Here is a 27737-nt window from a genome sequence, read left to right as displayed (position 1 = left end):
TGAAATTCTCTTTGTGGGAAGGCTAGTAATTCAATTTCTTAAATAGATAAGGGAATATTCAAACTTTCTGTTTCTTTTCATGCCTATTTTGGTAATTTGTGTCTTTCAAGAAATTTATCCAGTTCATCTAAGTTCTCAAATTTACTGGTATCAGTGTCTAAACAAAGACAAAAAGGACAAAGGCAAGACCTCCCTGTGGGTGAGGCCCAATTCCTTACTACACATTGACCTTGTTATTGGAGATACTTGATAAACTACTTAGGGGTAAGCAGTCATGACATCTGCAACCTACTGAGACAGACGGAGGGAGCAATGTGTAGCAAACATTATTAAACTGGTGAATACAAGGTGAAGGGTATATGGGAATTCACTGTACTATTTTTACAACTTTTCTGTAGATTTAAAATTTTTCAGAATAAAAAGTTAAATGATATATTTCATAACCCCACAATTTAAAGAAATAATCAGAAAATCACACACATACTCTGCACAAGGAGTTTTATCACGGATAGAAGTTTGAAAACATCCTAAACATCCCACAAAGAGGATTCGAAAACAAACCACAGTATGACATCAAACACACAACAAGAACAACAACAACAACAAATCACATTTTTTCAAGAGCATCCATGTGGAAAATTCTCAGTATAGACTATTGAAGGAACAAGTTGCAACACTGAATCTATGACCCCGTTCTATATGCACAGGACAAAGACTGCAAAAACATAATGCATATGTGGTTGTCTTGGAGTGGTGGGGTCCCAGATGAACTTCACTCTTCTTCACATTCCTCTTCCAAACTTCTTGAAGGATTCCAGACAATCTATCACTCCAGGGGCAACAGGAAAAAGAGCTTGCACGGATTTAGGCGTTTAGCAGGCCAGGAGGCATGGGTCGGATTAAGCCCAATGGAGGGAGATCCTGCAGGCAACGGTGATAGGTGTCCACAAGATAGCCCAGCAGAGTGGAAACAACAGCGTACTGGAGATGTGCATTGACTCCAAGATCTCATCTCCCTCCCTCCAAACAGGCAAAGGCTGGGAGATTCAGCAAGATGGCGCATGTGAAAAAGGTCAAGTTTCGCACAAATCTAAAAGCAACACTCTTTCTAGTTTGTTCCAAACCACATTATGGAGTCGGTAGCTATTATTACAGGAAATCCACATGGAACAATGAGATGTAGGGTTTAAAGATGTGAGTGGAGGTTTGAGTCTGTGCTTCCTGTGTGATCCTGGCAAACTGTTTAGCCTCTCTGAGCCTACTTCCACCCGCGAAAACCTGGGAGGATGATGATAATTTGAATCTTCGTCCTCCCGTGTCAAAAGATTATTGTGGACGATGTCTGTGAGGGTGGTCTGTAAAGAGCTTTATAATGTTAGTTTATGTTAATTTAGGGCATGAGCTGTCCAAAATGCTGTAGTATCTGCGAAGAGCTGGACTGGGGTGAGAAGAGCAGCAATGCAGTACCACCAATGAGCTCTGCCACAAGAAACCAGGGGGTGTGACGGTCAAGCTGACAAGGACAACGGAAGAACTTCATTAGACAGGCAGCACAGAGTACGAGGGACCCAGGAGCCAACTGGTCAGAGGCCCTGCCAGCGAAGGATTAGGAGGGCAGGGACCACCCTTACAAAAAGGAGGTAAGTCTGTGAGAATCCTTGGTTTTCACCATAAACATTCTGAGAAGCTGTGTTAGAGGGCACGAGAAGGGGACCAGATGATTCCCTCCACGCACTGTGACAGAGGGGAAAACGACCCCGAGCCATAAAGCTGGGGTTGCTCTGCGCCTCTGCAGAGGGCTGCTCACTCCTGAGCACAGTGTTGACTGTGCGGGTTGGACCTTTGTCCTAGGCTGGAAATTGAGGGACGAGCAGATTTCCTCTTGAAATGCCTGTCTGAGCCAGCTGGCGATCACATGAGTAGAAAGATTATCTCGATAGGGAGTCAGAAGCCAGGGACTGAACAAACTGTCTGCCTAGCCTACTGCTGGAGATGGGGCAAGAAGATGCACAGACTAGCCGTAGAGGAGAGGAATCTTTTGTTTTGCTATCCTTCGTATTTTCCTCCCTGTAATGCCAGAGACAAATCTTTCTGGGTTTGGGGTTAGTGACAATACTGACAGCAAGGAGTTCAGCCTCTCACACCAAGATTCCTGTTTCACGAAAGTGACCTACTCTTAAGAGTGTGAAAGTGACTCATTTATTTGACTAAATCACTGTTACCTAGATACACTTAAAAAAAAATAATTCATTGCTTTTTGCATTAGGAACAATGAAGACAAGAAATATTGTCAAATGGGATGTCGAGAGGTAGGCTGAGGATTGGCCAGTGATACTGTGAAAATAATACAAATGCAAACTCCAGAGGTTAAATTCAGGCGATTTATTGTAAACAGGATTACCCTAGCGCTCCACCATACTGGCTGTGTCACATGCTCTCTCTTCCACATCAACTAGTCAAAAAGAAGATTTTTTTAAAAAGTTACAGTAACTAAAAACTTAGTTTGTTGCACGAATCTCATTTCCTAAGCATTGAGTAGACAGCAGTGTCCGGGGTAATCTGTTATTGCTCATGGACTGCAGTTTGGACCCGTGGGAACGAACCCTTAGTGTGCCTGAGTGACCCCACAGGAGCTCTCCATCCAATGAGGAAACCAGACAGAGCTGGAGCACACTGGACAGCCAGCACAGCGTCCTGGAAGACCACGTGCGATTCCTTTCGGATTTCTTCATGTGACTTTCTCATAAAAAGGACACTGTTCAATTTCACCCATTTTTTAAAAAGAGCTAAAAGTTACTCAATAGCACTTAATTTTCCACAGAAAAGGTAGGTGGATTATTTACTCTTACAGTGGTGGATTTCAACACTCAGGAGTAATTTTACATCCCTCTTGGATATATTTGCAGTCTGATGAAAAGCTGCATAGTCTACAAATGCATAAAACCAGAAGGAAGTGATGACTCACGCACCTCTGAGGGACAGAGCGGGCTTCACATAAGGAAGCTCTGGAAGGAAGGGATGGAAGGACGGTTACAGCACCACATTTATCTGATGGTAGAAACGGAGCCCCGCTTTCGAAAGCAGCCTCCACAGCTGTGATTAGATCATTCTTGCCCCAAATTGAGATTATCTGAAAAGTGGCAAATGTGAAAACTTAAGATGTGAAAAGATGTGACTCTACACAGAAAGAAGTCCTGGCAAAACAACCCAAATGGACGTAAAACGTCATTTGAAAATGCCATTCTTTACTCTGCCTGAGTTAGGGGACGACAGGGCCACTCACTGTTCCTGGTGCCTGGATGTGGAAGCATATTCACAATTTCTCTTGAAGTTTTAGTAACAGTAAATATTTCAAAACAGCTGTTAAATCCATAGTAACAATTTCTCCCAAAATAGTATCTCATGAAAAAAATATTTTTTAAAAGTCTACTCCAGTCATCATCTGTGTGTTTGTATGTTTATATTTATCTATTCAAAAAATAACTTAACACTTAAGGCAATATTAGAGTGGTAGCAAAAAGGGATTTGAGAGTCTTACGGAGATCACACTATTTAGGAATCCAAGGCTTTATTTTTCATACCTCCAAAAGGTGACTTTGTACTTGTTGTCTTTTAAATTTGTAACGGGGCAAACATTTTGATTCATATACTGACTGCAATTTCACAGCAGTAGAAAGATCCCGGTGTTTATAATAGCTGATGTCAGAAAGGCATGTCACACACTCAGTGGGGTCTAAGTTGACCCTATTTGTACTCATTAAATAAATACAGCAACATGTCGATGGGAAAAAGGAAAAGCGATGGGACACTGCAAACCAACTATGAACAAGAATGTCAATATAATTCAATCAGAAAGAAACAAATCACAGAAATCCTGAGAATTCAGTTTGGGACAAAATTGATGTAAAGTTAAGTCTGTATTTCTAGCACTGTAAATAAGTAGGGTGTTCTGGGGTTTTCCAGCATTTTACTAGTTCGAATAAAAAATGTTCAAATTTTATAAAAAGATTAAAACCATGCCTTATATAATCAGCAATTTCAACAATAAAAGAAAATTACATTACTTTTTTCATCATCTGCCAAATGTAATGTTCTCCATTGATTTACATGAAACCATCAAGTAGAAAGCAAGTTTGAGGATCGACTTTTAAAAAGGTATCACCTTTCTAAATGTTTTGAAGCCTTTTCTGTCAACCTAGGAGGCTTTTAGAAAAAAGCTAACATATTTTCTTCTGACAAGTGACTATTTTACAGAACAAGGAAGCCAGGCTCTATAGGAACATCATTCATCATTTTCAGTACTGTTATATAAGGGAAATTTCTCTCAATAATGAAAAGAAAACTTTTTAAAATATTTAAGAGGCATGTATTTTAAAAATATTCTACATCTATAAGATTCTGTAATTTAATCACTTTGGATTTTTAGTATTTCTACATAGTGACATTTGACAAACTTCTTTTTTTCTGTTTGTCTCTCTAATAGTGAACGAGAAACTACTGAAGTGGCCGAGGTTGTTTTCCCAGCCCCTGGAAGACTCAGGAATGCATCCACTTGCACTTTGCCACCCATGGAGAATCTTCAGAGCTTTGCAGCCATGAAGTTAATGTGCGGTTTCACAAGGGGAAACAGTGGCAAACCACGCTTGAACTCGGTCATGTTCTGAATCACTTCAGGCTGCAAAGAAAAAAAGTTTTGTCTTAGTACGTTTAACCTAAAAAGCAGACTGAACGGACATCAACGCTTTTTCTTTTTTTGCACATATACCAGTTTCTACACCATTCATTATGATCAGCATGCTGAGCTTTCTGTCTGAACCAGGCCAGCAGGTCTATGCAAACCTCTGGTGAGTGTCCCCAGCAGGACAGTGGGCCAGAAGGAAGACTCTTGGCTTTCCCCTGGGCACACAGGCTGGCACACCAAGGGCTCAGCAGCAAGGGTGGCAGAGGCTGGTGTGCCCACCCAGCAAGGGCCTAGTCACACTGCCAGTTTCCTCCTCCTGCGAGTAAATGCCAGCCCTGCCAGATGATTAAAATATGCAGGTACTCTGGAAGGGGCTGGGGACAAAGGTGGCTAGAGATGAGTCTTTGCTGAGTAACACAGCTGTTCAAGCTAAAGACAAGGGCAGATGAGGGCTGAGGCTTAGCCTCTGACCACTGGGAGCTGTCAGAAAGAACGGCGACCTGGCCTTTCAGGGAGACCTAAAGTCGAGGCTCGAATACCTGGTGACCCAAACCTCTAGGTCTCACGTGTCCTGATAAAAAAGTTCCTTTTAAGGAGGAAGTCTCGAACAGTGCAATCTAACATAACATTTACATTTCTTACTTGTGGCAAGCCTGGTGCTTGTGACAAATTAATATCATTCTGACATGGGAACTCTCCAACCACAGGACCTATAAGAAAATGAAAGGTTTAATGCTTTGTGCTCATTGACACTAGCACACAAAGGAAACTTTCATAAAAAAAAAAAGAAAAATCATAACCAGGCCCAGTTCACTAAAAACCTGTACCAGGCCCCGTTCACAGACTTCTCAGGTCCTCTCAGGCTGCCTGCTCCCCAAGGCCTTGACTGCCTGTCCTGCCTCCTACTCCGAGTGTCCCCAGTGACGCTTCATGGTGCAGTGCTACCATGGTTATAAGACCGTGGCTGCAGCAGCTTTAGAGCCAGGTGTGACCTCACTGGACCCCGAGGCTCTGGCCACTTGGAAGGACCCACTAAACCACCCAGAAGGCTGGGGAGTTCACGGTTGTGGGCCAGACCTCGGCCAGTCAGAGACAGGAGACAGGAAGCATTGAGCAGGTCAATTGCTTGCCCTTCCTCCTCGCATGCAGTGGTTGCAGACAGCTTCTCTGGAGATGTCCTACCGGCAACTGGCTGTGTTTTCTTATGGAGCGGTGACCAGACTGGCACTGTGCCGTCTGGTGTTGCCTTTCTCCTTCGCTGCCTCATTTCCCTTTTCCTCTTATTTTTGCTCAACAGAGCAGACTTTCCCTCCAATTAGTTCTCCTTCTGCACCCCTTTACTTTCTGGTGCCCTATTAGGGATGTGGCTATGGCAAGGGACAGCTATCGTGTGCTTAAAAATATACTTAAAAAAAAGTTGATATTCAATACTTACAAGAATCCATTTCTCTCGCAAGAACATGGACGGATACCTTATGTCTCCTTGGGGCATCTACTGCCAACATTTCCTGGGCAGAGAGAATAGCAAGGTCACCCTTTTGTCCCACTAAGGAACTTAAACTGAGGTGGTCTCTTACGACTATGAAGAATCAGCTCTCATATAGCCAGAAACAGAAAAGATGCCCCCTTTCTCTGCCCTCACTTACAGTATTTCATTTAATCTCTACAAAGATTAGGTAAGGTAGGCAAGAATTACTCTTAAACCCCATTTTACAGATGGAAAACTGAGCCCAAGGAGATTAAGTGACGTGCTCAAATTCCTACAGCTAATAAGTCCCTGGTCTGGGATTAGACGCCTAGTTTAGCATTCATTGGGGTGTGAGGCTGGGCTGCACCTAGTGACCCTCAGTGTCTGCAGAGATGCGGCCTGAGCTCAGTCAAGGGATGACCACAAGGCCTGCTCCTCTAAGAACCTTCAGAGATTCTGCACCAGGGCACTGCTGTGGCTCCTCATCTACCCAAACAGAAGGAAACTAACCTTTACTGAGTCCTGCCTTATACCGGACACTCTCCTGTGTTAGCTCACTCGATTCTCTGTAAGCTAAGCATCATGACGATTGCTACTTTAGAGAGACAGACTCTATAATACAGAGAGGTATAATGACTTGCTGGAGTCACACAGCTCGTAAGGGATGGTGTCACAAGGGAGGTCTGCTTGTTCTCTCCGCTCCACCATGCTGCTCTGAGGGATCTCCCTTAGGCACTACCATGAATACCAGGAGCGGTTGGTTGGCAGAAAGATTCTGTGGGGATCAACTTGTCCTTAATGCTGAACCTCTGTCTTTTCCAAAGGGAAAACACAGGATGTGATGAAGCTTCCCCTGATGTGTCAGCCAGAAGTAATGTTTCGTATCCTCGGAGGGAGAGATCACCAGAGAAGCCAAATCAACTCAACAGTATTTACGGAGCAGTTATTTTAAGCCTGGTCCAGAGCAGCTGCCGGGGAAGCCCTCCTGATGTCACACAGCAAACTTGCCCACGGCTCCCTCCAGCTGGCAGGATAGCCCACACTCTCCTACAGGTCTACTCTGGCCTCTCCAGCCTCTTTCAGGAGCTCAGCCCATGTCTGCCTCCAGTAACATGGAGTACCTCATTGAGAGCATCCTACCTAACAGAGTAAAAAAAGATTTGCTTCCAAAGATCTATTCTTGATCCCTTTCACCCAAATCTTCATTGCCCTCATATCAACCAGTATCAGTACACAGCAGAACACTCTCTTCAGTTTCAGACTGTTCTCAATTTCCCGACCAACTCTGGACAATCCCCATTTTCCTGAAAACCAACGAACCAACCAACAAACTGCATTTTCTTGCAAACTGCATTCTAAGGAACACTGGAGTCCCAGGAGATATTTACTGGTATTCTGTGCAAAAAAAAGGGTCCATGGTGAAATCAGTTTAGGAAATGTTTGGTTAATCAAAATTAAACAAATGCTGGACTAAAGAAGGCTTTACCGTGGGGCTTCTTAGAACTTTTAAAATGCTAACACACTCTGTGATTCTCCAAGGACGGGAATAAAGAGCGTACACATTCCCAAACTTATATGGTCATGAAACCTTTTTTTTAGTACCCCTATTAATATCTTGTAGAACACTTGTGTACCATGGAACACAGCTGGGGAAATGATATTCTAGAGTTATCTTAGGCTCAGTAATAAATACTCCCATTTTTTAAGACAAGAAAGATTCAGTCATAACTACTATTTTCACAAATTCAATAATCAGGTACTATTTCTAATTTCAACTGAATACAGAATTTGTGGAAAGAAAGACAAATCTTCATTTCTTCTAGAAACAATATAGTTAAGTTATATTAGGGCATCATTCTCTTTGAACACATATAACTAATAATGCCTTAAAACGAATGTCTTAGGAACCAGAAGGAGCTGAGCATGATCACCGTCTTTGGTAGGCAATTGAGAGCTCGCACCTAACCTTGCAAAGCGAAACAGTCTCAAGCAGTACATAAACAAAACCAAAACATTTTATAACATCAAGGAGGAAAACATATTCTGATTTAAAGCATTCTGATGAAAACATTTAAAAACCCTGGGACTGAGTATGACTAATAAAGTGTTAACAACAATAGAGACTATTTCTTAAATGCTACTAGGTGCCAATCACTTTACACATCTCATTTCTATTAATATACCAATTTCTCTTTATTTTGTAAATAAGAAAAGTGAGGCTCAGAAGCTTAAGTAACTTGGCTGAGGTCACAGAGCTAGCTAGTTGCTGACCGGCTGTGCTCCGCTCTGTAGTGAGAGGCCACATCCCTCCTGCTTATACCCACAGGTGAAAGAATCTCCTGAGAGGTTGAGATCGCTGAGGTTGGCAGCTCTACGCAGGGCTCTCTAGACAACTGAGCACTGGGCGCGGACGATGTCCCGAGCATTGCTCCTATACCTGACTCTGCCCCTCACAGGCCTATTGTAGCTCTCTCTTCATGTACACAAAGTCTACCTGGGGTTATATTTCAGGTCAGAATTTTGTTTTATATATTTTTTATTAAAAAATATATATTTCTTTACACACACATATATATTTCAATAGATATTATTCTTTAAAGCAGTTTTAGGTTCACAGCAAAATTGAGTGGAAGGCACAGAGATTTCTCATATAGCCCTGACCTCCACACATTCATAGCCTCTCCCTTATCAAAATATACATATTTTTAAGGACTATTACTACAAAAGAACAAGAGTAGTTGAGATGACACTCTTGTCTTCCTCTGCACAATGCAAAGAGGTAAATAAAATAATAACCTGTCCAGCCATCTGTTTCTACAGCCAAAATGTCTCAAACCTCATTGCTGAAAAGGGGCATTCAAAATATTGGCTTCCACTGTCAAAATTTGAAACTAAAACCGTTATTGTCGTCCTTTCCTATGTGCTGAGGTGTTACCAGCTATAGTGATACCTGTTTGCACACAGAGAGAACAGCAGCCCTGTCGTCTTGCAGAGGATTTGAGGGGAAGAGGTGTAAGTAACTCGGAGATAGTGCAAGGTCACTATTTGTCCCCTAGGATACCATCAGCACCTTCAGTCAGGGACTATTTCCTTTTCCTTACTCTCCCACACATCCCGACAGCGGTGAATTAAACGGGCATTAGAAACTCTAATACAGAAGAAAAATGTCATTAGCCTTCACTGTACAACTAATTTCACAAAATCATTCTAATGAGAACTCTTGTGTTGGCAGCTATAATATAGCCCTGAAAAATGCCACTGTAAAGTAGATGAGATCTCTCCCAAAGAGACGTCAGCACAGGGCAGGACTGGGTTTCTGACCAAAGAAACGGCACATCATAAATCAGAGATGAACCAGGAGAAGTGGCTAGAACACTAGACAGGGTATAATTCTAAGGCACTATATGGAGCATAATTTTGCTCCTTGTCCTGCAAAATAGGCATAAAAGTACTTTACTCAAATTAGAAGCCCCAATATATTACAAAGAATACACATAACACTTTAAGTACAACTCTATTGCAGCATAAATTTTTAATTTCTGCACTCACCATGTTTATTACACATTATACACACACTTAAAATTTTTACTACCCTTCTTAGAATTTTGTTACAGGTGGGGAAAATTTACATGATGCAAACCTCTCAAGGCTGTACTAGGAAAACTTTAATGGTGGTGCCTTTCTTTGCTCTTGATAAACTTTCTCAGTGACCACAGGCATTCAAAACTCATAGGTTCTCTGAACACAGTTCAAATGCGAGTAATCATTTATCTAAAAAAGCAGCCGCAGTGGCACCTACATGGGTGAAGACAATTTATAGTTGTCAGAGACTGGAAAATAATCTAATTCTTAAGTTCTATTCATTTCCTTCGATCTTCCTTCCCAGCAAACAAGCTCAGCAATGTTCTTGGTGGGTTGGGGGGTAGGGAGAACAGAGAGAAAAAAAACAAAGGGGAGCCTAAATGGGCAGATTTGGAAGGGCCAGAACAGTCCGTGGTCCAGAGGGAGGGGAACACAGTACTGGGTTCTGATACATATGAATTGTCTCTAATTTTTCTAACAGTAATATGTGTCAAAAATACTTAAATCCATAAAAATGCCTTCATAAATCCTGCCTGAATGGGTTCAAAGAGGCAACAACAACACAGCAAAGACAGTATTTCCTTACTGGTCAAAATCTAAATATACAAATTCAACTTACCTTATAGAACTTAATGATATCTTCCTTGGTAAGTGTCTTTAAATATGCAACTTCTGTATTATCTAAAAAAGAAATCAAACAATAATTTACTAATATTTCCATTTTAAGTAGCCTACAATACTACACCAAATGACAATATACTTCACTCCAACACTCTGCAGTATCCATATCTTTAAGGGATCATCTGCTCCTGTAAGCAGTAAGGGAACACATTTCAAGTAAAGGCAAGGGGATGTAGTGCAATGGATAAGAGCCGTGGCCCTGTAGCCAGGCTAGTCTGGGTTTATATCCTGGCTCTTTACTTAGGAGTTGTTGCATCTTGGGGTAGTACCTTCAACTTTTTCGAGCCTCAGTTTCCTCATCTGGAAATTGGGAATAATAACTACTTAATGGGGCTGTAGTGAGAACAAAGGAAAATGATATACAGTCATGTGCCACATAACGATGCTTTGGTCAATGATGGAGTGCAAAAATGATGGTGGTCCCATGAGATTAGTACCATACAGCCTAGGTGTGTACAGGCTCTACCATCTAGGTTTGTGGAAGTGCACCCTACAATGTCCGCACAATGACAAAATCGCCTAGCATCACATTTCTCAGAACGTATTCCCGTCATTAAGTGATACCTAACTGTATGACAATAACACGATGCAGGCACATGGTAAATGTTCAATAAATGGTAGGTATGGTTATCATTAAGATTGAATCCAAGTGCTGGAAAAATTATAGGTCAGGAAACTGAGACCCATAAAAGGTGACTTGGCCAAGATCTTTAGCTTGTTGGTGTCAGAATGAGAACACCACCCTACGCCCCCGACTTCTAGTGTGACTTAGTGTACTCCACTGTTGATCTCCGCTCTAGAAGAAAGTGAAAGGAAGCTGATAAGCAGGCGACTCAGGGAGCACAGCTCTCCCAAATCTAAAACCACCGTTACAGTTTTGGGGGTCCCTAAAGGCAAAAGTTTGAACCCCTGGGCCTGCAGGGCAGGACTTGCCTCAACAGAGTTCCATCTGCAAATTTTCCATTTTTTCTACTGTCATGGGAAATAGATACATACATATCTGTGCTCAGAGCCTCAGGGGCACACTGATTGAACATAAAAAGTGAAATCAGATTTATTAGTAGTACATTATGATGAGATACAGGTCGACCCAGTTCATTTTTGAGAAGAAAAAAGGACAAAGTTTCTCATAGGAAATTGTTAAGTGACATGATGGTTCTTTAGAAGTGCTGCTCCCACCACCCTCCCAAGTCAATACTGGAACATCACCTATAGAGCGAGCACCATCTTGCAGAACGGCCTTGGGGTCCTCAAATGTTACACTCACAAGTCATAAACACTGGGGCCTGAACACTGCCTTACCTCTGTCAAAATTGTATTGCTGGGAGATGATTTCCCCCCAATATTTAGCACACTCTGCAGAGAGTTTCTTTGGTTTGTCTAGTCGACGAATCGCTAACGCCTGAATGTGTTTCTGGAAGGCCTCTTCTGTCATGTCCTCTATGGACTTTTCCATGGTGATTAAGAAAGCTTCCACTCGGCTTTCCAGGTAGTGAGGCGGCTTTTCTGACTGGATAATAAACCGTAAACCCTGGATGCCGTTGGCTCGCCGTGGCCCGCTGAAGACAATATAGCCTGGAACACAAACACCAGACGGTCAGGGTCCTGGCATTTGAGACTCAGGTCTTTCAATCTTTCAAAAATTATCCTGCCAGAGCAAAGAAATCTACTTTAGGGCTTTATGTTATTCACAATGTGAGCAATTAAGATATGCTCAGTTCCTAAAGACACAGCAAAAGAGCTCTCTGAAGAATAGGTAGAAAGTTGGAGATAACTCTTCTCAAAAAAAGACATCCTATTCACCATTCAAACTCACATCCCATAACTCCTAACTGCCTGCTAGTTAATCTCCTCCAATCTATGTTAAAGTTATTCCCACCCCGATGAAATGCTGGGCTCATTTTCATCCCTTAATCATTGTCCTAGCTGTTTCCTTTCACATCAAAGTTCCTTATGTGGGGGCCGGCCCGGCCCCGTGGCCGAGTGGTTAAGTTCGCACACTCCGCTCTGGCGGCCCAGGGTTTCACCGGTTCTGATCCTGGGCACGCACATGGCACCGCTCATCAGGTCATGTCGAGGCAGTGTTCCACATGCCACAACTAGAAGGATCCACAACTAAAATATGCAAGTAATGTACTGGGGGATTTGAGGAGAGAACGCAGAAAAAAAAATATTAAAAAAAAAAAAAGTTCCTTATGCGAGCTTGCCTCTACTGTTGCATGTCTCGTTAGATAATCCATTCCTGGACCAGCTCTATGCAGACTGGAAATCTCTAGAGAGCAAGCAATTGAAGGTCATACTTCCACCGCCATCTTGTGAGCTCATGCACTACCTCCCTTTAACATCTTTTCTAAACTGAGCTCATGACTCGCCTCCTTCAGCAGCTCTGCCCTGAACCACACCTCTCACACCTGGAGTATCTCTGGGTCCCACTTCTGAGGAAGTCATTATCTTCAGCATAGCCTTTGGAGTTTGAACACTCTTAGGAGCATTTACTACACTGTATTGTAATTATTCCTTTACGGGTCTGCCTTCTTGATTCGATTGTGAGCTCCTTGAAGGGAAGGAATATCTGTAACTTACTCATTTTTGATGTCCAGCATCTAGCATGGAGATTGTTTGAAAAATGACAGGTATTTGGAGGGATGATAGGTATTTGAGAGACTCATCCAAATCCTTTTTCACTGGTTCTTCCCAGTCATTACTGGGGCTTCTGTCTTTTCTCATTGATCAAACATGCCACGATCTCCAAGACTTTTAACAGGGCCTACAACTCTGCCTGAAACACTTCCTCAATACACATTCACTGAGTACGTTTGGTGTCCCCCAGGCTTGGGATACAAAGATGAATAAGAGGGGCTGGCCTGATGGCACAGCAGTTAAGTGCGCACATTCCGCTGCGGCAGCCCAGGGTTCACCAGTTCGGATCCCGGGTTCGGATGTGGCACCGCTTGGCACGCCATGCTATGGTAGGCGTCCCACATATAAAGTAGAGGAAGATAGGCGTGGATGTTAGCTCAGGGCCAGTCTTCCTCAGCAAAAAGAGGAGGATTGGCAGCAGTTAGCTCAGGACTAATCTTCCTCAAAAAAAGAAAAGAAAAGGAAAAAAAAAACATGAATAAGAGACAGTACCTATCCTCAGGAAACCGAAAGTTTAGGGAGTCTAAGCTTCTTTAAACAGCTTGCTTTCCACCTCGCCACCCATAATAAATAGTCTGCCCTTAGCATCTTCTCCCTCCCTACACAAAATGTCATGTATGTAACGTAAATACAGTGTTATCTCCTTAAGAATTGCTTTAATGTCCATAAGATATTAATTGCTTATCATTTACAAGTGGCTTCCCCACAAACCAGGTCTTCACAAGTCTTTCTGAAGCACCATGCTAGAGGACCGTGTCCGTGAAGAATGCCTTCTCAGAACAGTGGCTGCTCCTCAAGGTCTAGGACACCCTGCTACCCCCGCTTCCCTCTCACCCAGCTGCTCCTTGGTGCGCAGAGTGTTGAAGCAAGGCTCTGAGATGATCTGACAGAAGAGCTCTAGAAACATATTCTCCGAGGTGCTCTGCATGTCTGTTTGGTAGTAGATCTCGATGCCACAGTTATTGTGAACTTCATTCCTCTGCTGGTAAACAAACCATCCTCCTAAAAGGTTTCAAAAAGAGAGCAAGAGGTTCAAAAACTTATTTAGGGCTTAATAAAGTCTAGTTTTTGTTAGGCTTTTTAAAGTTGTTCAGTTTGGTTGGTGTTTTTTGACAATTCCAAATGCAGTTAATTTACCAAGAATGTGAAACTCAGTTCACTTACCTGGGAGAATCCTAACACGGTGATTTGCACTTGGTGGGCCCTCAATAAATACTTAGTGAACTTAAAGGAGAAAGAACTTAAAAAGACCCATTTTATGACTAAGTATTAATGATAAAAGAGATCCATAGTTAATAAAATGTACAACGTAGTATATCTACTAGATTAGAACTAGCTAATACATGTAAGAACCTCAACAGAAATAACACCGATGCTTCCATAGCCATACAAAACAATTTTTAAAAATTACCAGCTGTGCTTTTATCTTGTATTTCTATTCAGCATGCTACTCCCAAAACTGTATACCAACACCCATATAAAGGTCACTTCACAAATTTACACAAATGTGTGCAATGCTTCGAGATAACAGAGCCTAACAACTCACTTGAGAGATGAGGAAACTAAGACCCTGAGAAGTGGGGCTACTTGTCCAAGGACACAACGTTGGATGGTGGTGAGCTAAGACTAAAACTCAGATACGTTGATCAAATATTTCATCAAACTTATGAATAGATGATCATGTTTTATGATCTGATAACTTTATTTCATGAGCAATAAATGCGACTAAGCAAATACATAGTGTTTAGTGTTTAGTACTGTGTAAGACTCACAAATGGATTTCTCAGACATATTAGTAATGATACGTTTGCTCACTTTTATGGATGGTAATTCAGACATCAACAATAAAGGGAGGCAGAGATGCTTGAAGTTGTATTTCACTTTTCTTTCTTTTTTTTTTTAAAGATTTTATTTTTTTCCTTTTTTTCTCCCCAAAGCCCCCCCGGTACATAGTTGTAGAATCATCGTTGTGGGTCCTTCTAGTTGTGGCATGTGGGACGCTGCCTCAGTGTGGTTTGATGAGTAGTGCCATGTGCACGCCTAGGATTCGAACCAACGAAACACTGGGCCGCCTGCAGCGGAGCGCGCGAACTTAACCACTCGGCCACGGGGCCAGCCCCTGTATTTCACTTTTTTGATCAGCTCCACGTTTGACCAACAAGTCAAACTTTCTGATCATACTCTGGCAGCACTAAGTTCTCCCTTCTCAGAAGAGGAGGCGAACACAGGCTGAAAGTCTGCCTCCTGGCCTCACACATTTGCAGCCTTTTCATACATATCCCAAAATGTCTCCTCCTTCACAATGCCTGAAATTTTTCTTTTAAAGCTGTAAATATTGGTCCATGGAGAGGTAAGTGAAGGACTATTTAAGATACTCACATCTGATCAGTTGGCTAAATTAAAATGATTTCCTAACACCTAGCATTTGGAGAACGGGCCGTGAACTGAGTTATTTTTGAGCATGGGGCAATTTGTGAGAGCAATGTGAGAGAAAAGAGACAGTGCCCTAGGAGAGGAGACAGAAAGCAGGAAGTGTGGCAAAAAGAGGTGTGAGAGAGAGATCTCGCTTTGATATTCTGTTTCTAGACTGGCCTCACTTTGCCTGATGACCAAGTGCTCTGGTTATTGAACAGCAGGTTCTGATTCTTCCTCTCCACCACACCACAGTGACTGAGGAACAAACTAGCACAAGTCTGAAATGAACCATTACCAGGTCTGTGACGACTGGCCATGCAGAACGGCAGAGCTGAGCTCAAGGTACCTTTGAGCGTTCAACAAAGATATCCTGAGGCAATACTATGTTTGAGTTGCTTGAGTAGCTACTCAAATGAGCCAGAAATAAACTCTGGCTTTAAGAAATGTATAGTCTAACAGGGGAGATGGAGATGCCCTTCAATCCCAATGCAAGAGAAGAGCTGAGTAGCTTGAATAAGGAAGGTTCAGAAAACCTGCATTGGGAAGGCAGAAGAGGACATGGTTACTCCTAGCTGGGAGTTTTAGAAAAAGTTGAGCGGAATAGGTGGTTTATGACGGGCCTAGAAGGATGAATAGGGTGTAGACATAGGTCCATGACAAAGGGGTGGGTGGGAAGGAAGAACTATTTCAGGAAGACAAAATAACTGGAAAAAAAAAAGTATAGACCATGCACGGGGAATAGCCATCAGTTGAGTTTGGCTAAAAAAACAGTGCTTCTCATCCCTGATCTAATATACTTCCCACTATACAATTTCGAACAATATTGAAAATAATGCTTAATAAGTTTTATATCAAAAGAAACCATTGTTAATGTAAAAGTAATGCAACGTTGCAAACTCCAATATATTAATTATATTCATTCTTTATGTTAATTCCTTATAAAATATGCATATAATGAATACACGTTTTTATCTGTACCTGTGAGTTTCCTAAAACCATTTCTGCCAAAGACTCCTATAGGCTTCCAATTAGGTATTATGATCCTAGTTTCCATTTTTCATAAATACATTTTATTTCATGCTTCACAGTCAACATTTCTTTAGATTTGTGAGTTTTGTACTTCCTAACTCCTCTACACTCAATTACCAGTCAAGTCCAGTATCATTCTCTTCAAAATAATTGCCTGCCTCTACTTTCACCTCTTTGGTCCTCCTATGCAGAATTTTCTGGCAGGATTATCTATCTTTAACTGTACTCTATAAATAGCAGGGGATCTCAGTAGATCTTTACCATAGAACTATACATTATCACCCAAGTGAATTTAACCTACCTATAATCACCCACAATATTATGTCAAAGTAGTCCATTACCAAAGTTATAACATGTCAACTTACTGTCAGGGAGCTGAACTTCTCTATACCGAACGAGCTGACTTGGAAGGAGAGGTTTCGTATGAGCATGTTCAATAAGAGTATCTTCAACCATCTGCATAATTCCTAATGCAGCCTGTGGAAAAAGACAGGCCACGGCACATTACAAAAACACAGATGCATCTTGTCTGTGAAAATAAAAATAGTATACTGGATGACAACCATGCAATATGAAAACAACATGCTTGTGAAATAAACTACTCTAATTCATCATAACAATGGATTTTTAAATCTTAAATACATTTGATCTTATTCAAATGGATAAAAATTGAATTTGTCAAAATGCAATATCATCAATATGGTAGTAGTGAAGAGAAACATAGACCCAGGCAATCATCAACACTGATCTCAATGCTGGGAAAAAGGTACTGCCAAAGCTGGAGAGGTGTTGGTGATGGAAAGTTGACCCCAAGCAAATGAGTCTGACCACACACACCAGGGTTATAGGAAAGCAAAGGAGGTAAGTGAGCATAAGGCTTTACTCTGAATAAAACTGACTTTGGTCAGAATCCTGTCTCCGCCACTTATTAGCATCTGACCTCAGGCATATTGTTTCGGAAGCAGTATAGGAGAGGGGCAGAGACTGTGGGCTCTTGAGACAGAGTGCCATGGGAATCCCGGAGCGCCTTCCACGTGCTAAACACTTAGCTTGTACTATTTAATTTAACCCTTATAACTCTAATTTTACAGATAAGGAAACTGACCACAGAGAGGTCAACATATTTTCAGAAGATTACCTATCTAGTATGTGGCAGAGTCAGGATATGAACCCAGGCTGTGGGATTGCAGACCACGTGCTCTTATCCACTGCACAGTCCTGCTGTCCTACACAGAGCGGGGATAATTATTCCCATTTCCTCCTATGACTGCACAAGACAGGCAAGAGCAGAGGAGGCAGCCACGAAAGTAGGTTCACAGGTAACCACGATCACTGTACTCCTCCCATCCCCTCTCCTACCTTCCTGCACAGAGCAGGGAAGGTTGAGTCAACATCAATGTGCTTATAAGCACACCAGAGTGGTTAATAGTCTTAGACAGACTAGGGTAAAAAATCTCTGTATTGATCCATAAAAGACTGCTAAAAGCTCACCCACCCACCTGCTTTGTTATGTTTCCATGGAGAAGGGCTTCAATGTGCAGCCGTGACAGGAGCTGAGGTATGAAGGCCTTAAGGCGAGGAAGGGTGACATCTGTAAAGGTGTAAGAAATAATAAGCTCTACCTATGAGCTTTTTTAAAAAACTCTGAGATAATTTGAGACTTATAAAAGAGTTGCAAAAATAGTACAGAGTTCCTGTATATACTTCACTCAGTTTTCCCTGACGTTACTGTCTTTCATAACGATAGTACAATGATCAAAACTAAGAAATTAATACTGGTACAATGCTATTAACTAAAACACACCCTTTATTTGGATTTCAGTGTTTCCATTAAAATTCATTTTCTGTTCCAGGATCTAATCCACAACTCCACCTTGCATTTAGTTGTCATATGTCCCCACAGTGTCCTCCGATCTGTCACAGTTCCTTGGCTTTCCTTGGCTTTCAGGACCCCAAGATTTTTGAAGAGTACTGTTCAGCTATTTTATAAAATGCTCTTTATTTGTGTTTGTCTAGTGTTTTCTCCTGATTAAAGTGAGCTTATGTATTACTAGGAAGAACACCACAGAGGTAATGTGCCTCTCCCTGTGCATCACATCAGAGGGACCTGATGGAGATGTGGTGTAGGACTGGTGACGCCGATCACTTGGTTAAGGTAGTGTCTGCCAGATGTTTTTGCTGTGAGTGGACTGTTTTAATCTTTTGGTTAAAATTGAGTAACTCATGTATGTTCTACAAGAAATTAGGAAAAGTCACCTGCCCATCAATGTCCACTTTTCCCAATGTAATTCCCAATTACAATTCCCATTGTAATTAATAAATATTTATTTTGTGGGAAACACTTTGGGACTATACAAATAGCCTTTTTCCGTTAACTTTTACCCACTAATTTTAGCATTCAATGGTGGATATTCCCTGTATCAATTATTATTATGGCATCCTAATAGTGATTTTCTAGTCCCCTCATTTCTTTTACAAGTATTGATTTAATTCGTCAATAAGGAAGAGTTGTCCTTTCTCCATTAGGACACCATGCTAATAATTGCTACAATGGATGGAATAAGTGACTAAAATTTAAAGAGAGACATGGGAAGGGAATTAACAAATGCTTACTACGGGTCTGGCATTTTATAGATGTTACCTTATAACTTATACGATGTTATAAGTTATAACATAACTATAAAGTATGTACTATTATTCCCATTTTAAAGTTGAGAAAGCTGAAGTTAAGAAAATTTCAGTTCCCTGGCCAGAGTCATCAAGCTAGTAAGTTGCAGAGGTGGCATTTGATCTTGGGTCTGGCATTCCGAAGTGCATACTTGTTCCACTCCACTGCACTCCTAGCAGCCTCCTTTGCTAGCCCCCCTCAGCACTTTCTGCAGGCCTCTAGCACAACATTTACTCTCTTAGCCTCTACATGAAATGATCTGTTTACATTTATGCTTTGCTACTGGACTGGAGCTCCTTGACCCAAGAAACCCCATCTGACTGATCTTTTTTATCTCAAGTACCTGGAGTCTAGGGCCTGGTACACAGCAGGCAGCCAGTAAATGCTGTCGGACCACAGTGAACTCTGAGGTTCCTACAACCCTGCACCTGGATGGCTGACTGACTTAGAACCATGGGAAACCAGCCTCTCACAGTGGATTGTCTCCAGATTAAGCCATGCTGGCATTACTAGATTACTGTATGAGTATATATATCAAAACAGAATGTTTATTTATTACAGCAGAGAATTTCAACCAGGAAAGTGCTGACTTTCTCTTTATAAAACACATTTGAGGAAAGCTTCACATGCCTAAGAGATACCTTAGAGCTTATTCTGCTTAAAACGCACATACCATCGGACCAGAATCTAACAAAAGGGGGAAAAACCCCCAAAACCTCTGTTTTTTGATTATGCTGAATGCAAGTGCAGTTTCTTGAAAATATATTTAAAATCAATTACATGGTATTTTTTTAAAAAGGTAAAATTCTTGCTATTAACTGGATGTGACTCACAAGAATTTTGCAAAGAAAGGTATATTAACTGTCCAGATTAAAAATGCTTTGTTCTAGTCAATGAATTTTGTAATCTATATGCCTACCCAATGCCTGAAGCAACCAATAAAATAATTACTTTCAATACTTCGCTCTTGATTAGTCACTGAAGATCAAAAGCACAGTGGTACATAATAAGTAAGCACTTATCAAAAGATTACTAAAAATTCAACAGTATTCTTTTTTCTTATTGCTAGGCATGCAGGAAGAAAGACTAATTGATAAAGTAATGCTGACAAGTGAAAAAAAATAAAACAATAATAAAGGGTGATATCAGTCTACAGTCTTTCCAATAAAACAACTCTGAAAGTAATTTCATTCCATTCAATAGTCGTTCATCAAACACAAACTGAAGACAAAATATTGTACTAGATACTAAATAAAGAGGATAAAAGGAAGGCATAATCATTACCTTCAAGGAATTTAGGACTTAGAGCAAAACTTCTGAAAACCAGATTTTAGGAAAAAAGTAACAAAAACTGACTAAACTTTAGGCTTCACACATTTTCTAGGTTTGAACTGAACTGAACAGATCTAAAGACACCTGAGCACTCTTTCTGTGTGATATGACTTTTAAGCTCAACCCTTTTTTCCTCTTTTGAAAGCTTCAATATTAATGAGGCAAGTGCTTGGGTCAAAACATTTAGTCATCTACAGAAATCTGTGAACAGTAATAACTGCTGTGGGTGCAGGTTGAAAACAGCCAGTGTGGCTCAACTGCCTGAATACAAAAGCCACTTCAAAGGCCACCACTATTTTTATAAAAAGTTTGCACAGCTGGCTTTAATAGAACTACGAGTTATTAGAAAGGATGAACACCAGATATCAGGATAAACCGAAATGATTTTGGAGAGAAATGAAGAAAGCATTAGGTTATAAGTAGAAAGAGTCTCACCATCCAGGGCTTCCTTTAATTCATCTTTCGTCCAGGCCACTTCAGTCATCAGCAAGCGGAGGTAGTACATGGCGTGCTGGTGAGGCTGCTCAGCTCGGAAATTGTTCAGAGATCGCATATACTGGTGAAGGGAGACATGGGTTCATTAATTTTATAAATCCTTTTAAAATCATGTCAGAAGATCAACTATAATCAAACTTCATTTTGCATAAATCGTGTGTTACTGGGATGGTTTGCTTCTTTCTCCTTTTTGAAGTTGGATAACTTGGAATGGGGCTGACTCCTCTCTGAGCCTTAAACTAAAGAGCGTGCTTGTTCTTCTTCCAGGCTTTATCTCTAGCATCTGCCTTGTAGTCTTAAGTGCCTTCATGATGGGACATCTTTCATCCCTCAGTAAGTTATCCCCAGTTTTCAGGGCCTCCACCTCTTGGCATCCTTTGTTTCTACACCAGAAGGCCATTCCAAAAGTCTCTACAAGCAAGCAATAAGTACATTTACATATATAAAAAATATCAGACCTTTATTTGAAAACTGATGGTAATTTCTGTTGGTGTACAATGAAGGTCACAGTTTGGCTATTAAAGTAGCTACCCATTTCATATTTCCATTACTGGCCACCTGTGAGTTGAATTTAAGTGGAAGATACATCAAGCCTCAATAGTCTGCCCTAACGCGACAAGGCTAGTGGCAGGCAGATCTCAGCACGCAGAATTGTTTGTTCCTCTGCAGTGGAGGTTGGATGAAACCCTCCAAGAGTCCCTGAAAGCCACTAGGTCTACCTCAGGCTTCTCTCTGAGAGTCAGTGCTGCAAACTTCCTAGCTCTCAGGGCGGAGGGAGAAGGGGTCAGGTGTCCACCAGTCTCCCGAGCTTGCTTTCTGGGTGAAGTATAGGATTTAGCAAAGACAGGATGAGATAACTGCCACAGGGTTATGAAGGCTTCTTTTCCTTCTCTCCTCTTTTTCAAAAATGTTCATAATATGGCAATATTACCTTATGAATAAAAAAATTACAAAAATGAGTTCAGAAAACTTACTGCTTCTTTGATAATTTCAAATCTTTTTTCATCAATCTCAAAGGTAGCCATTTTCTCAATAATCTTCTTTAGCAAAATTGGCTGCTTGTCATTGTAACCTTTCACCGAGAGCTACAGAAAGAATTCAGAGTATTAAACGTCTAAAAATATCACGAAACAACTTCCAAAATGAAAACCTTAAGCTTGATTTTTAAACACTTAGAAAGTCCAAAAACCAGGTGTATTAAAATAAAAATGCAACAAAAACTTCAATTAATTTACCTTCTGATAAATTTAGTTTAATACTTAGGAAGATAACATTAACCCTCTTTATTTACTAATAACCAAAAGTATGATTTTGCTTTTCCTAAACAAAATCAACAGTAACTCACCTGATGCCAAACTATGGCAGCAGACACAACACCATCAAAATTCAAACTCTCATTAAAATCAAAATTAATTACAGAATGTGTTTTTTAAGTTTAATCTTCAAAAAGAGTTTCTAAGGAATGGCAGGCTTAAGGTTTTTATAGGTGCAGTAATAACGTAAAAATCACAGGGGAGTAACATCTAGCAAACTATTGGATATGTCCCAAAGTTGTTTATATTTAAAAAATCATCTTTGGAGAAATTAGGCAGCCCTAGTTTTTTATTATACAGCATTTTGCCACTTTTGTCATTCAATGTTGCGCAGTAAGCATCCATATGTCTCACCACTTGCTCCATACGTCTCACTACTTGCTTATTTGATGAGTTCGGCTGATGGACCAAAAGCCAATGGCAAAACAGATGTGTAGTGAGGACACACTGTCTGTACCGTCAGGATTTTGTCTTTGGATAATTTACTTTAATAGTCCCTGAAAGTGTAACATTTTTGAAAAGTGGGGGATGCCTATTATTCTATTTCCACATGGTGGCACCCACAGCAGTAGAGGACACACTTTAACTAGAATGTCTAGGAAAGCCTCTACCTTATAAAAACTGACAGGCAAGAACCTCAGCAGGAGGGAAGGTCACTGGCCACAGAGAGCACATCACATACCATGGGAACTGGACTGACAACTAGCAGAAAGGCCATTTTGTCACAAATAAAAATTATTTATTTTAATTGTAATATTCTACTAAAACTCAATAGTGAAAAATAAACAACAGATTACTACTTTTCTATTTGGAGTTTATTTTGATTTCTGAACTTCAAACTTCCATGGACCATGAGAATGGTTAGGTTGTACAGACTCTCATACATTAAACAAAAGCTACCAGAAAATTTACTTCTGTGAAGACAAAAAGTCATTGCAAAATAAACAAAGCTTAAAAACCCTAAAATCTTTTCTATAAGAATTTATAAAGAGGAGTACACAGCACATGCTCTCATTTTAGTTGTTACTAAAACATAGAATATTGTCAAGAAAAGTGAAGATGAATGTGTGCCATAAAAGGGATGTTAATTTGGGAATGAGATATCAGTTTGAAAACATATCAGAAACAGTTTCAAGAGAAAGGATCTAGTTATTTCTTAGGATAGTTTTAATAATGCTTATTTTAAAACACTTAAAAGTAGTTAATGATGCATGCTACGAAATAAATTAAATGAAAATGTCAGATGTATTTGGACACAGGAACTTTCTACTCCTGTCAGCAGAAATAAAGGAAGCTTATATATAAGTAAAATTCAAGCACCACAATAACTATGGGTATCTTTCACTTACAGATGTTAATATACCCAAATACATGGAAAGAACAACACGCTTTCAGGATTAACATGTTAAACATTTCAAGCAGAAGAACATGCAAATAAACGTAGCACACATACATGTTCACAAGATGCACTAGATGCTACTAAATCATTCATTAGTGGAACTAATACTAATTTGGGTTCTTGAATCATTAAAAGGGTGCAAGGAAAAAACCATCAATCTTCTTGTTTAAAAATGCAGAAGTTAATAGTTTTCCCAAGCTCAACATAATGCTTAAACAGTGTGGTGCCTTTTCTTTGGTTTTCATTTTACTTACAAGTATTGCATTCATCCCTGATGCAATGCCATAGCTCAAACCTGAGAGGCGTGCTGCATATGTATACTCTTTTAAATCATCCTTCAATAACCTGATAAACAGGTATGTCATGTTGCAATGGAGAGGATCAGCATAAATGTAGCGACTAACAAAAAGAAAAACAAAAGAAATGCTTTGATACCTCAAGCAGTGGCATGGTAATGAAGAAACATGACCGAAGAGTATGGATATGCAGCCTCATGATCTGAATTTCTGGGGAAACAGTATAGCCAACCTTATGCTTTACAATGGCAGCAAGACTCCATTCTCTGTTGTCAAAGAGCAAGACTTCAGATATAGAATGGGTGAGATCTAAACCTAAATCAGGGTTCAATTTTGTTTGAGGAGAAAAATATGACAATCTGATGAAAGATGTTAAAAAAAAAAAAAGAAATCAAGGAAAATTTGCATAATATGAATGGTATACTGCTGAGTACTCAGAATAAGAGCTAACTTAAAAATTAAATGATGAGAAAATATGATTAGCCATAAAGATTTTTTAAAAAGAAATTAAACTCATACCCTCAATCAAAAATGCTTCCATCAAATCAATACAAAAAAATGTTGATGAGTGGAAGGCTCTAAGGCGTGGGTACTTACATACATCCCATAGATGGTATTTTGGAGGTCATAGCTCAAGCCTGCTAGCTCTGCTGCATATGCATACTCGTTGAGTGAGTCTTTGAGGAGCTCAAGGTACAAATAGGCCATGTTACAGTGCAAGGGGTCCACATAAGCAAATGGGCTGGAAGAAAATGTTGACAGTAAAATAGCTGATTTATTACTTCCCAATGTGATGTGGCCTTTCGAGATGGATCAAGAAACTCAACACTGATTAATATCATTTCCTGAAGATATGGTTTGAATTCTTGAGTCTGTCTCTTCTTCTCATGAGGCAAATAATAAAGAGTCTAAGAAAGAAGCCTGAAATATGCCATGTGTGCTGGTGGTGGTGACGAGGGAGAAGGAATTGCTTACCCCGGCTGGTGTGGCAGAGCTGACAAGTTAGAAACACAGGGCAGGTAAGCAGAGGGAACAGGCCAAAACACTTGCTTACATTTAGGCTAGTAGGAGAAGGCACGGCTGACAGAGCTGATATAGCATTGCATGCCCTCTTTCTCCCCGTAAGCATGCCACACCCTTGGTGGACAGGAGTATGAGATTGAGCAGTTTGTGTACTGTGATTACATGAACAAAAAATTGAGACCTGTGAAAATGTTAGCTTATCTCTGAGTTTCCCCCAAAACCAATAAAGCCAGAGCCCTGTCAGTAAAATGACTGACAATTTCTACCATGTAACTGCAGCCAGAACTAGGAAAAAATATTAAAATAGGAAAATCTTAAGTGAGAAAGAGCAACAACAGAGGAAACAATTACAGAGTGCAAGAGCTAACGAGGACCACAGAGATCACCTAATTTAAATCTTCATTCCCAAATAAGAAACGGAATTTTCCTCATGTCACACGGGCTGGTAGCAGCAGAGTTAGGATTTAAATGCAAGTCAAATGACCCACTCATTTGACTACACGACACTGCTTACCTTTATGAGAAGCAAGAAAAAGACTCATTCATTCAACAAATATGTATTACATGTTTACCACAGTGCTAGGCTCTTCTCTAGGTACTGGGAATAAAGAAGAAAATCAGACAAAGTCCCTGACCTCACAGAGTTTACAGTCCGGTTGGAGGAGAGAAATCATCAATTTAAAGATGAAATATCAGGTGGTGATAGTGCTACAGAGAAAAACAAGCAGGGTAAAGGGAATAGGAGTGACGAGCAGTGGTGGCAGGACAGGAAGATTGCCAGTTTCCATAAGATGGTGAATCAAGGCCTCTCTGATAAGATGACATCAGTCCCAGAACTGAAGGAAGCAAAGGACCCAGCCCTGGGGATATGTGGGTGGGGCGGAGAACCTTCCAGGCTGAGGAAACAACTAGTGCAAGGGACCTAAGGCAGGTGCCTGCTTGGTTTGTTTGGCAGCCAATTAAAAGTTTCACTCTATCTGTAGCACAGTAAATATAACCAGTGTACTGATAGCAAAGCCAACAATTTTATCAAAGCTGATAATGAAGCAAAAACAGGGGTAAAATGCTTAGCCACTTAGAGAATTAAAATCAAAGAGAAAATTCTACAGCGACACAAACATCTTCCACCTGGAAAATCTAAATGAATGCTCTGCCACCAAATCTTTTAAAGTGTTATGCATGACGACCGACTTCCTTCTTCAGGCAAACAGTGGCACAGAAACTTAACGGCACAGCTCACAAAAAGCAAAATCATCCAAACGAAGGACAGTCTGAGAAAGGGCTGAGCCCCACAGGCACCGACACACTTTTCTTAGGTGGCAGCGACAAGCCAGAAAAAGCCACATCTGGGAGCTCAATGCCACAAGGCTCAAGTTCAGAATGCAATTCCAAAAAGTGTCCTAAAATGCCGCATGCATTCAGCTGTGCTGGTGAATTGGAGAGGGTCCTAAACTAACTTTTAAAAGAGGATGTGGTTCAACCAGAATGCTTAAATTCTGGTTCATCTGTTAATTTAAAAAATACTATTTTGTATTCAGGTGCCATCTGCTTAAATAAGGATCATGGAGTTTTAAAAACCCTAACTAAGTATGCACAATATAATCCTATTTCTGAAAAGATTAAAAGGATATACACACACAGAACACTTCCATAAGAATGCATAAGAAACCTAACAGTGTTCATCTCTAGGAACACAGGACATGAGAGAGGGAGTGGTGGGAAGCAGACAGTTTTAATTATAAAAACTGTGCCGGGCAGTTTAGAGAAGGCAAAAATGTCAAATAGTCTCTCAAAAGGTGCTGTGAGGAAAGTCTTAATCACAGAGGCCAAATGGGACAGTGGTGACAAGCTGCTTAGAGGGTTAAAAATATCACTCTGAACGATCAAAAAGTAAAACCAGCTTTGTGATCCTCTCTACCAACAATAAGCCGTACCCGGACAACCCACGTCTGGTGTAAAAAAATAACCTCAGCACAGCTCTAGACAATCTGACTCTCGTGCTATAAAAACACAATGTTTATATTCCTACAATCTTGATACTTGTTGGTGAAATATTAACTTCCTATTTAGAGATTCTTTTTCCCTTTTCCAAAACATATCTAGCTTTAATTTCATGTCAAGTCAATTGAATAAAAATTAGTGAAAAAGCCGATCATCATATTCACATTATTACAGGATGATAGGTTTATTTCATAAACACATAAATTGAATTTTAGAAATATAAAATTATAAAGTGTAAACTCAGAGTAAAATTTGAGCTGGGTGATATACTTTACCATAAATAAATAAGAGACAGAGATGAACTGAAGATTTATATTGAGAAATCATTGCAACGTACCACTATTCATAGATTTTTACTAAACATCTTATTCCTTTTTATTAAATCACTTTTAAGTAACCAAGCCATGAATGGGGAAAGCAATATCCCAGGGCTCCAGACAATTAAAGGGGTAGAAGCGACCCAAGGAACTACTATTCAGGAACTACTACTGCTTCTCCTGGGCAAATTCCAAGAATATAAAACCAAAGTCACAACAAAAAAAGACCCCGAATTATCTAATCTTTCTTCAGTGAAACTTCTGGGTGAGTCTATAGCCTCCCCAGATTCCACCATCCTGAAGGTTAGGAAGGTCCTCCTAATAGCTAACATAAATCATTTCAGTTAAAGGGTGCACTCATCAATGAGAAGGAAGAATTAATAATCTCAGTTCTTAC

At 40.4% G+C, this 27737-nt stretch overlaps 1 protein-coding gene across 11 annotated transcripts in view; it reads right to left on the bottom strand.

The window, feature by feature from the left end:
- Positions 1-2367: 2367 nt before the first annotated feature.
- IDE (insulin degrading enzyme) overlaps positions 2368-27737 on the bottom strand; it is a 100554-nt gene continuing 75184 nt past the window's right edge. For 5 of the 11 annotated variants that reach the window (XM_070609961.1, XM_070610000.1, XM_070610034.1 and 2 more), the window contains exons 15-25: positions 24597-24741; positions 21966-22076; positions 20932-21052; positions 17996-18087; positions 16862-16973; positions 13887-14054; positions 11715-11987; positions 10351-10412; positions 6117-6189; positions 5324-5391; positions 2368-4675 (exon numbers count right to left, since the gene is read on the bottom strand). In XM_070609961.1, the coding sequence (XP_070466062.1) occupies positions 4580-4675; positions 5324-5391; positions 6117-6189; positions 10351-10412; positions 11715-11987; positions 13887-14054; positions 16862-16973; positions 17996-18087; positions 20932-21052; positions 21966-22076; positions 24597-24741 (1321 nt within the window). In that variant the 3' untranslated portion in view covers positions 2368-4579. Of the gene's footprint in view, positions 4676-5323; positions 5392-6116; positions 6190-9099; positions 9298-10350; positions 10413-11714; positions 11988-13886; positions 14055-16861; positions 16974-17995; positions 18088-20931; positions 21053-21965; positions 22077-23957; positions 24103-24596; positions 24742-27737 lie in introns of those variants that run through there. The other 6 variants (XM_070609971.1, XM_070610045.1, XM_070610011.1 and 3 more) reach the window with 3 other exon arrangements.

This window comes from Equus przewalskii, chromosome 1 (genome assembly GCF_037783145.1).
Source record: "Equus przewalskii isolate Varuska chromosome 1, EquPr2, whole genome shotgun sequence".
NCBI lineage: Eukaryota > Metazoa > Chordata > Mammalia > Perissodactyla > Equidae > Equus > Equus przewalskii.
The sequence above is the reverse complement of the archived record's forward strand: the minus strand, read 5'-3'. Positions and strand labels throughout refer to the sequence as shown.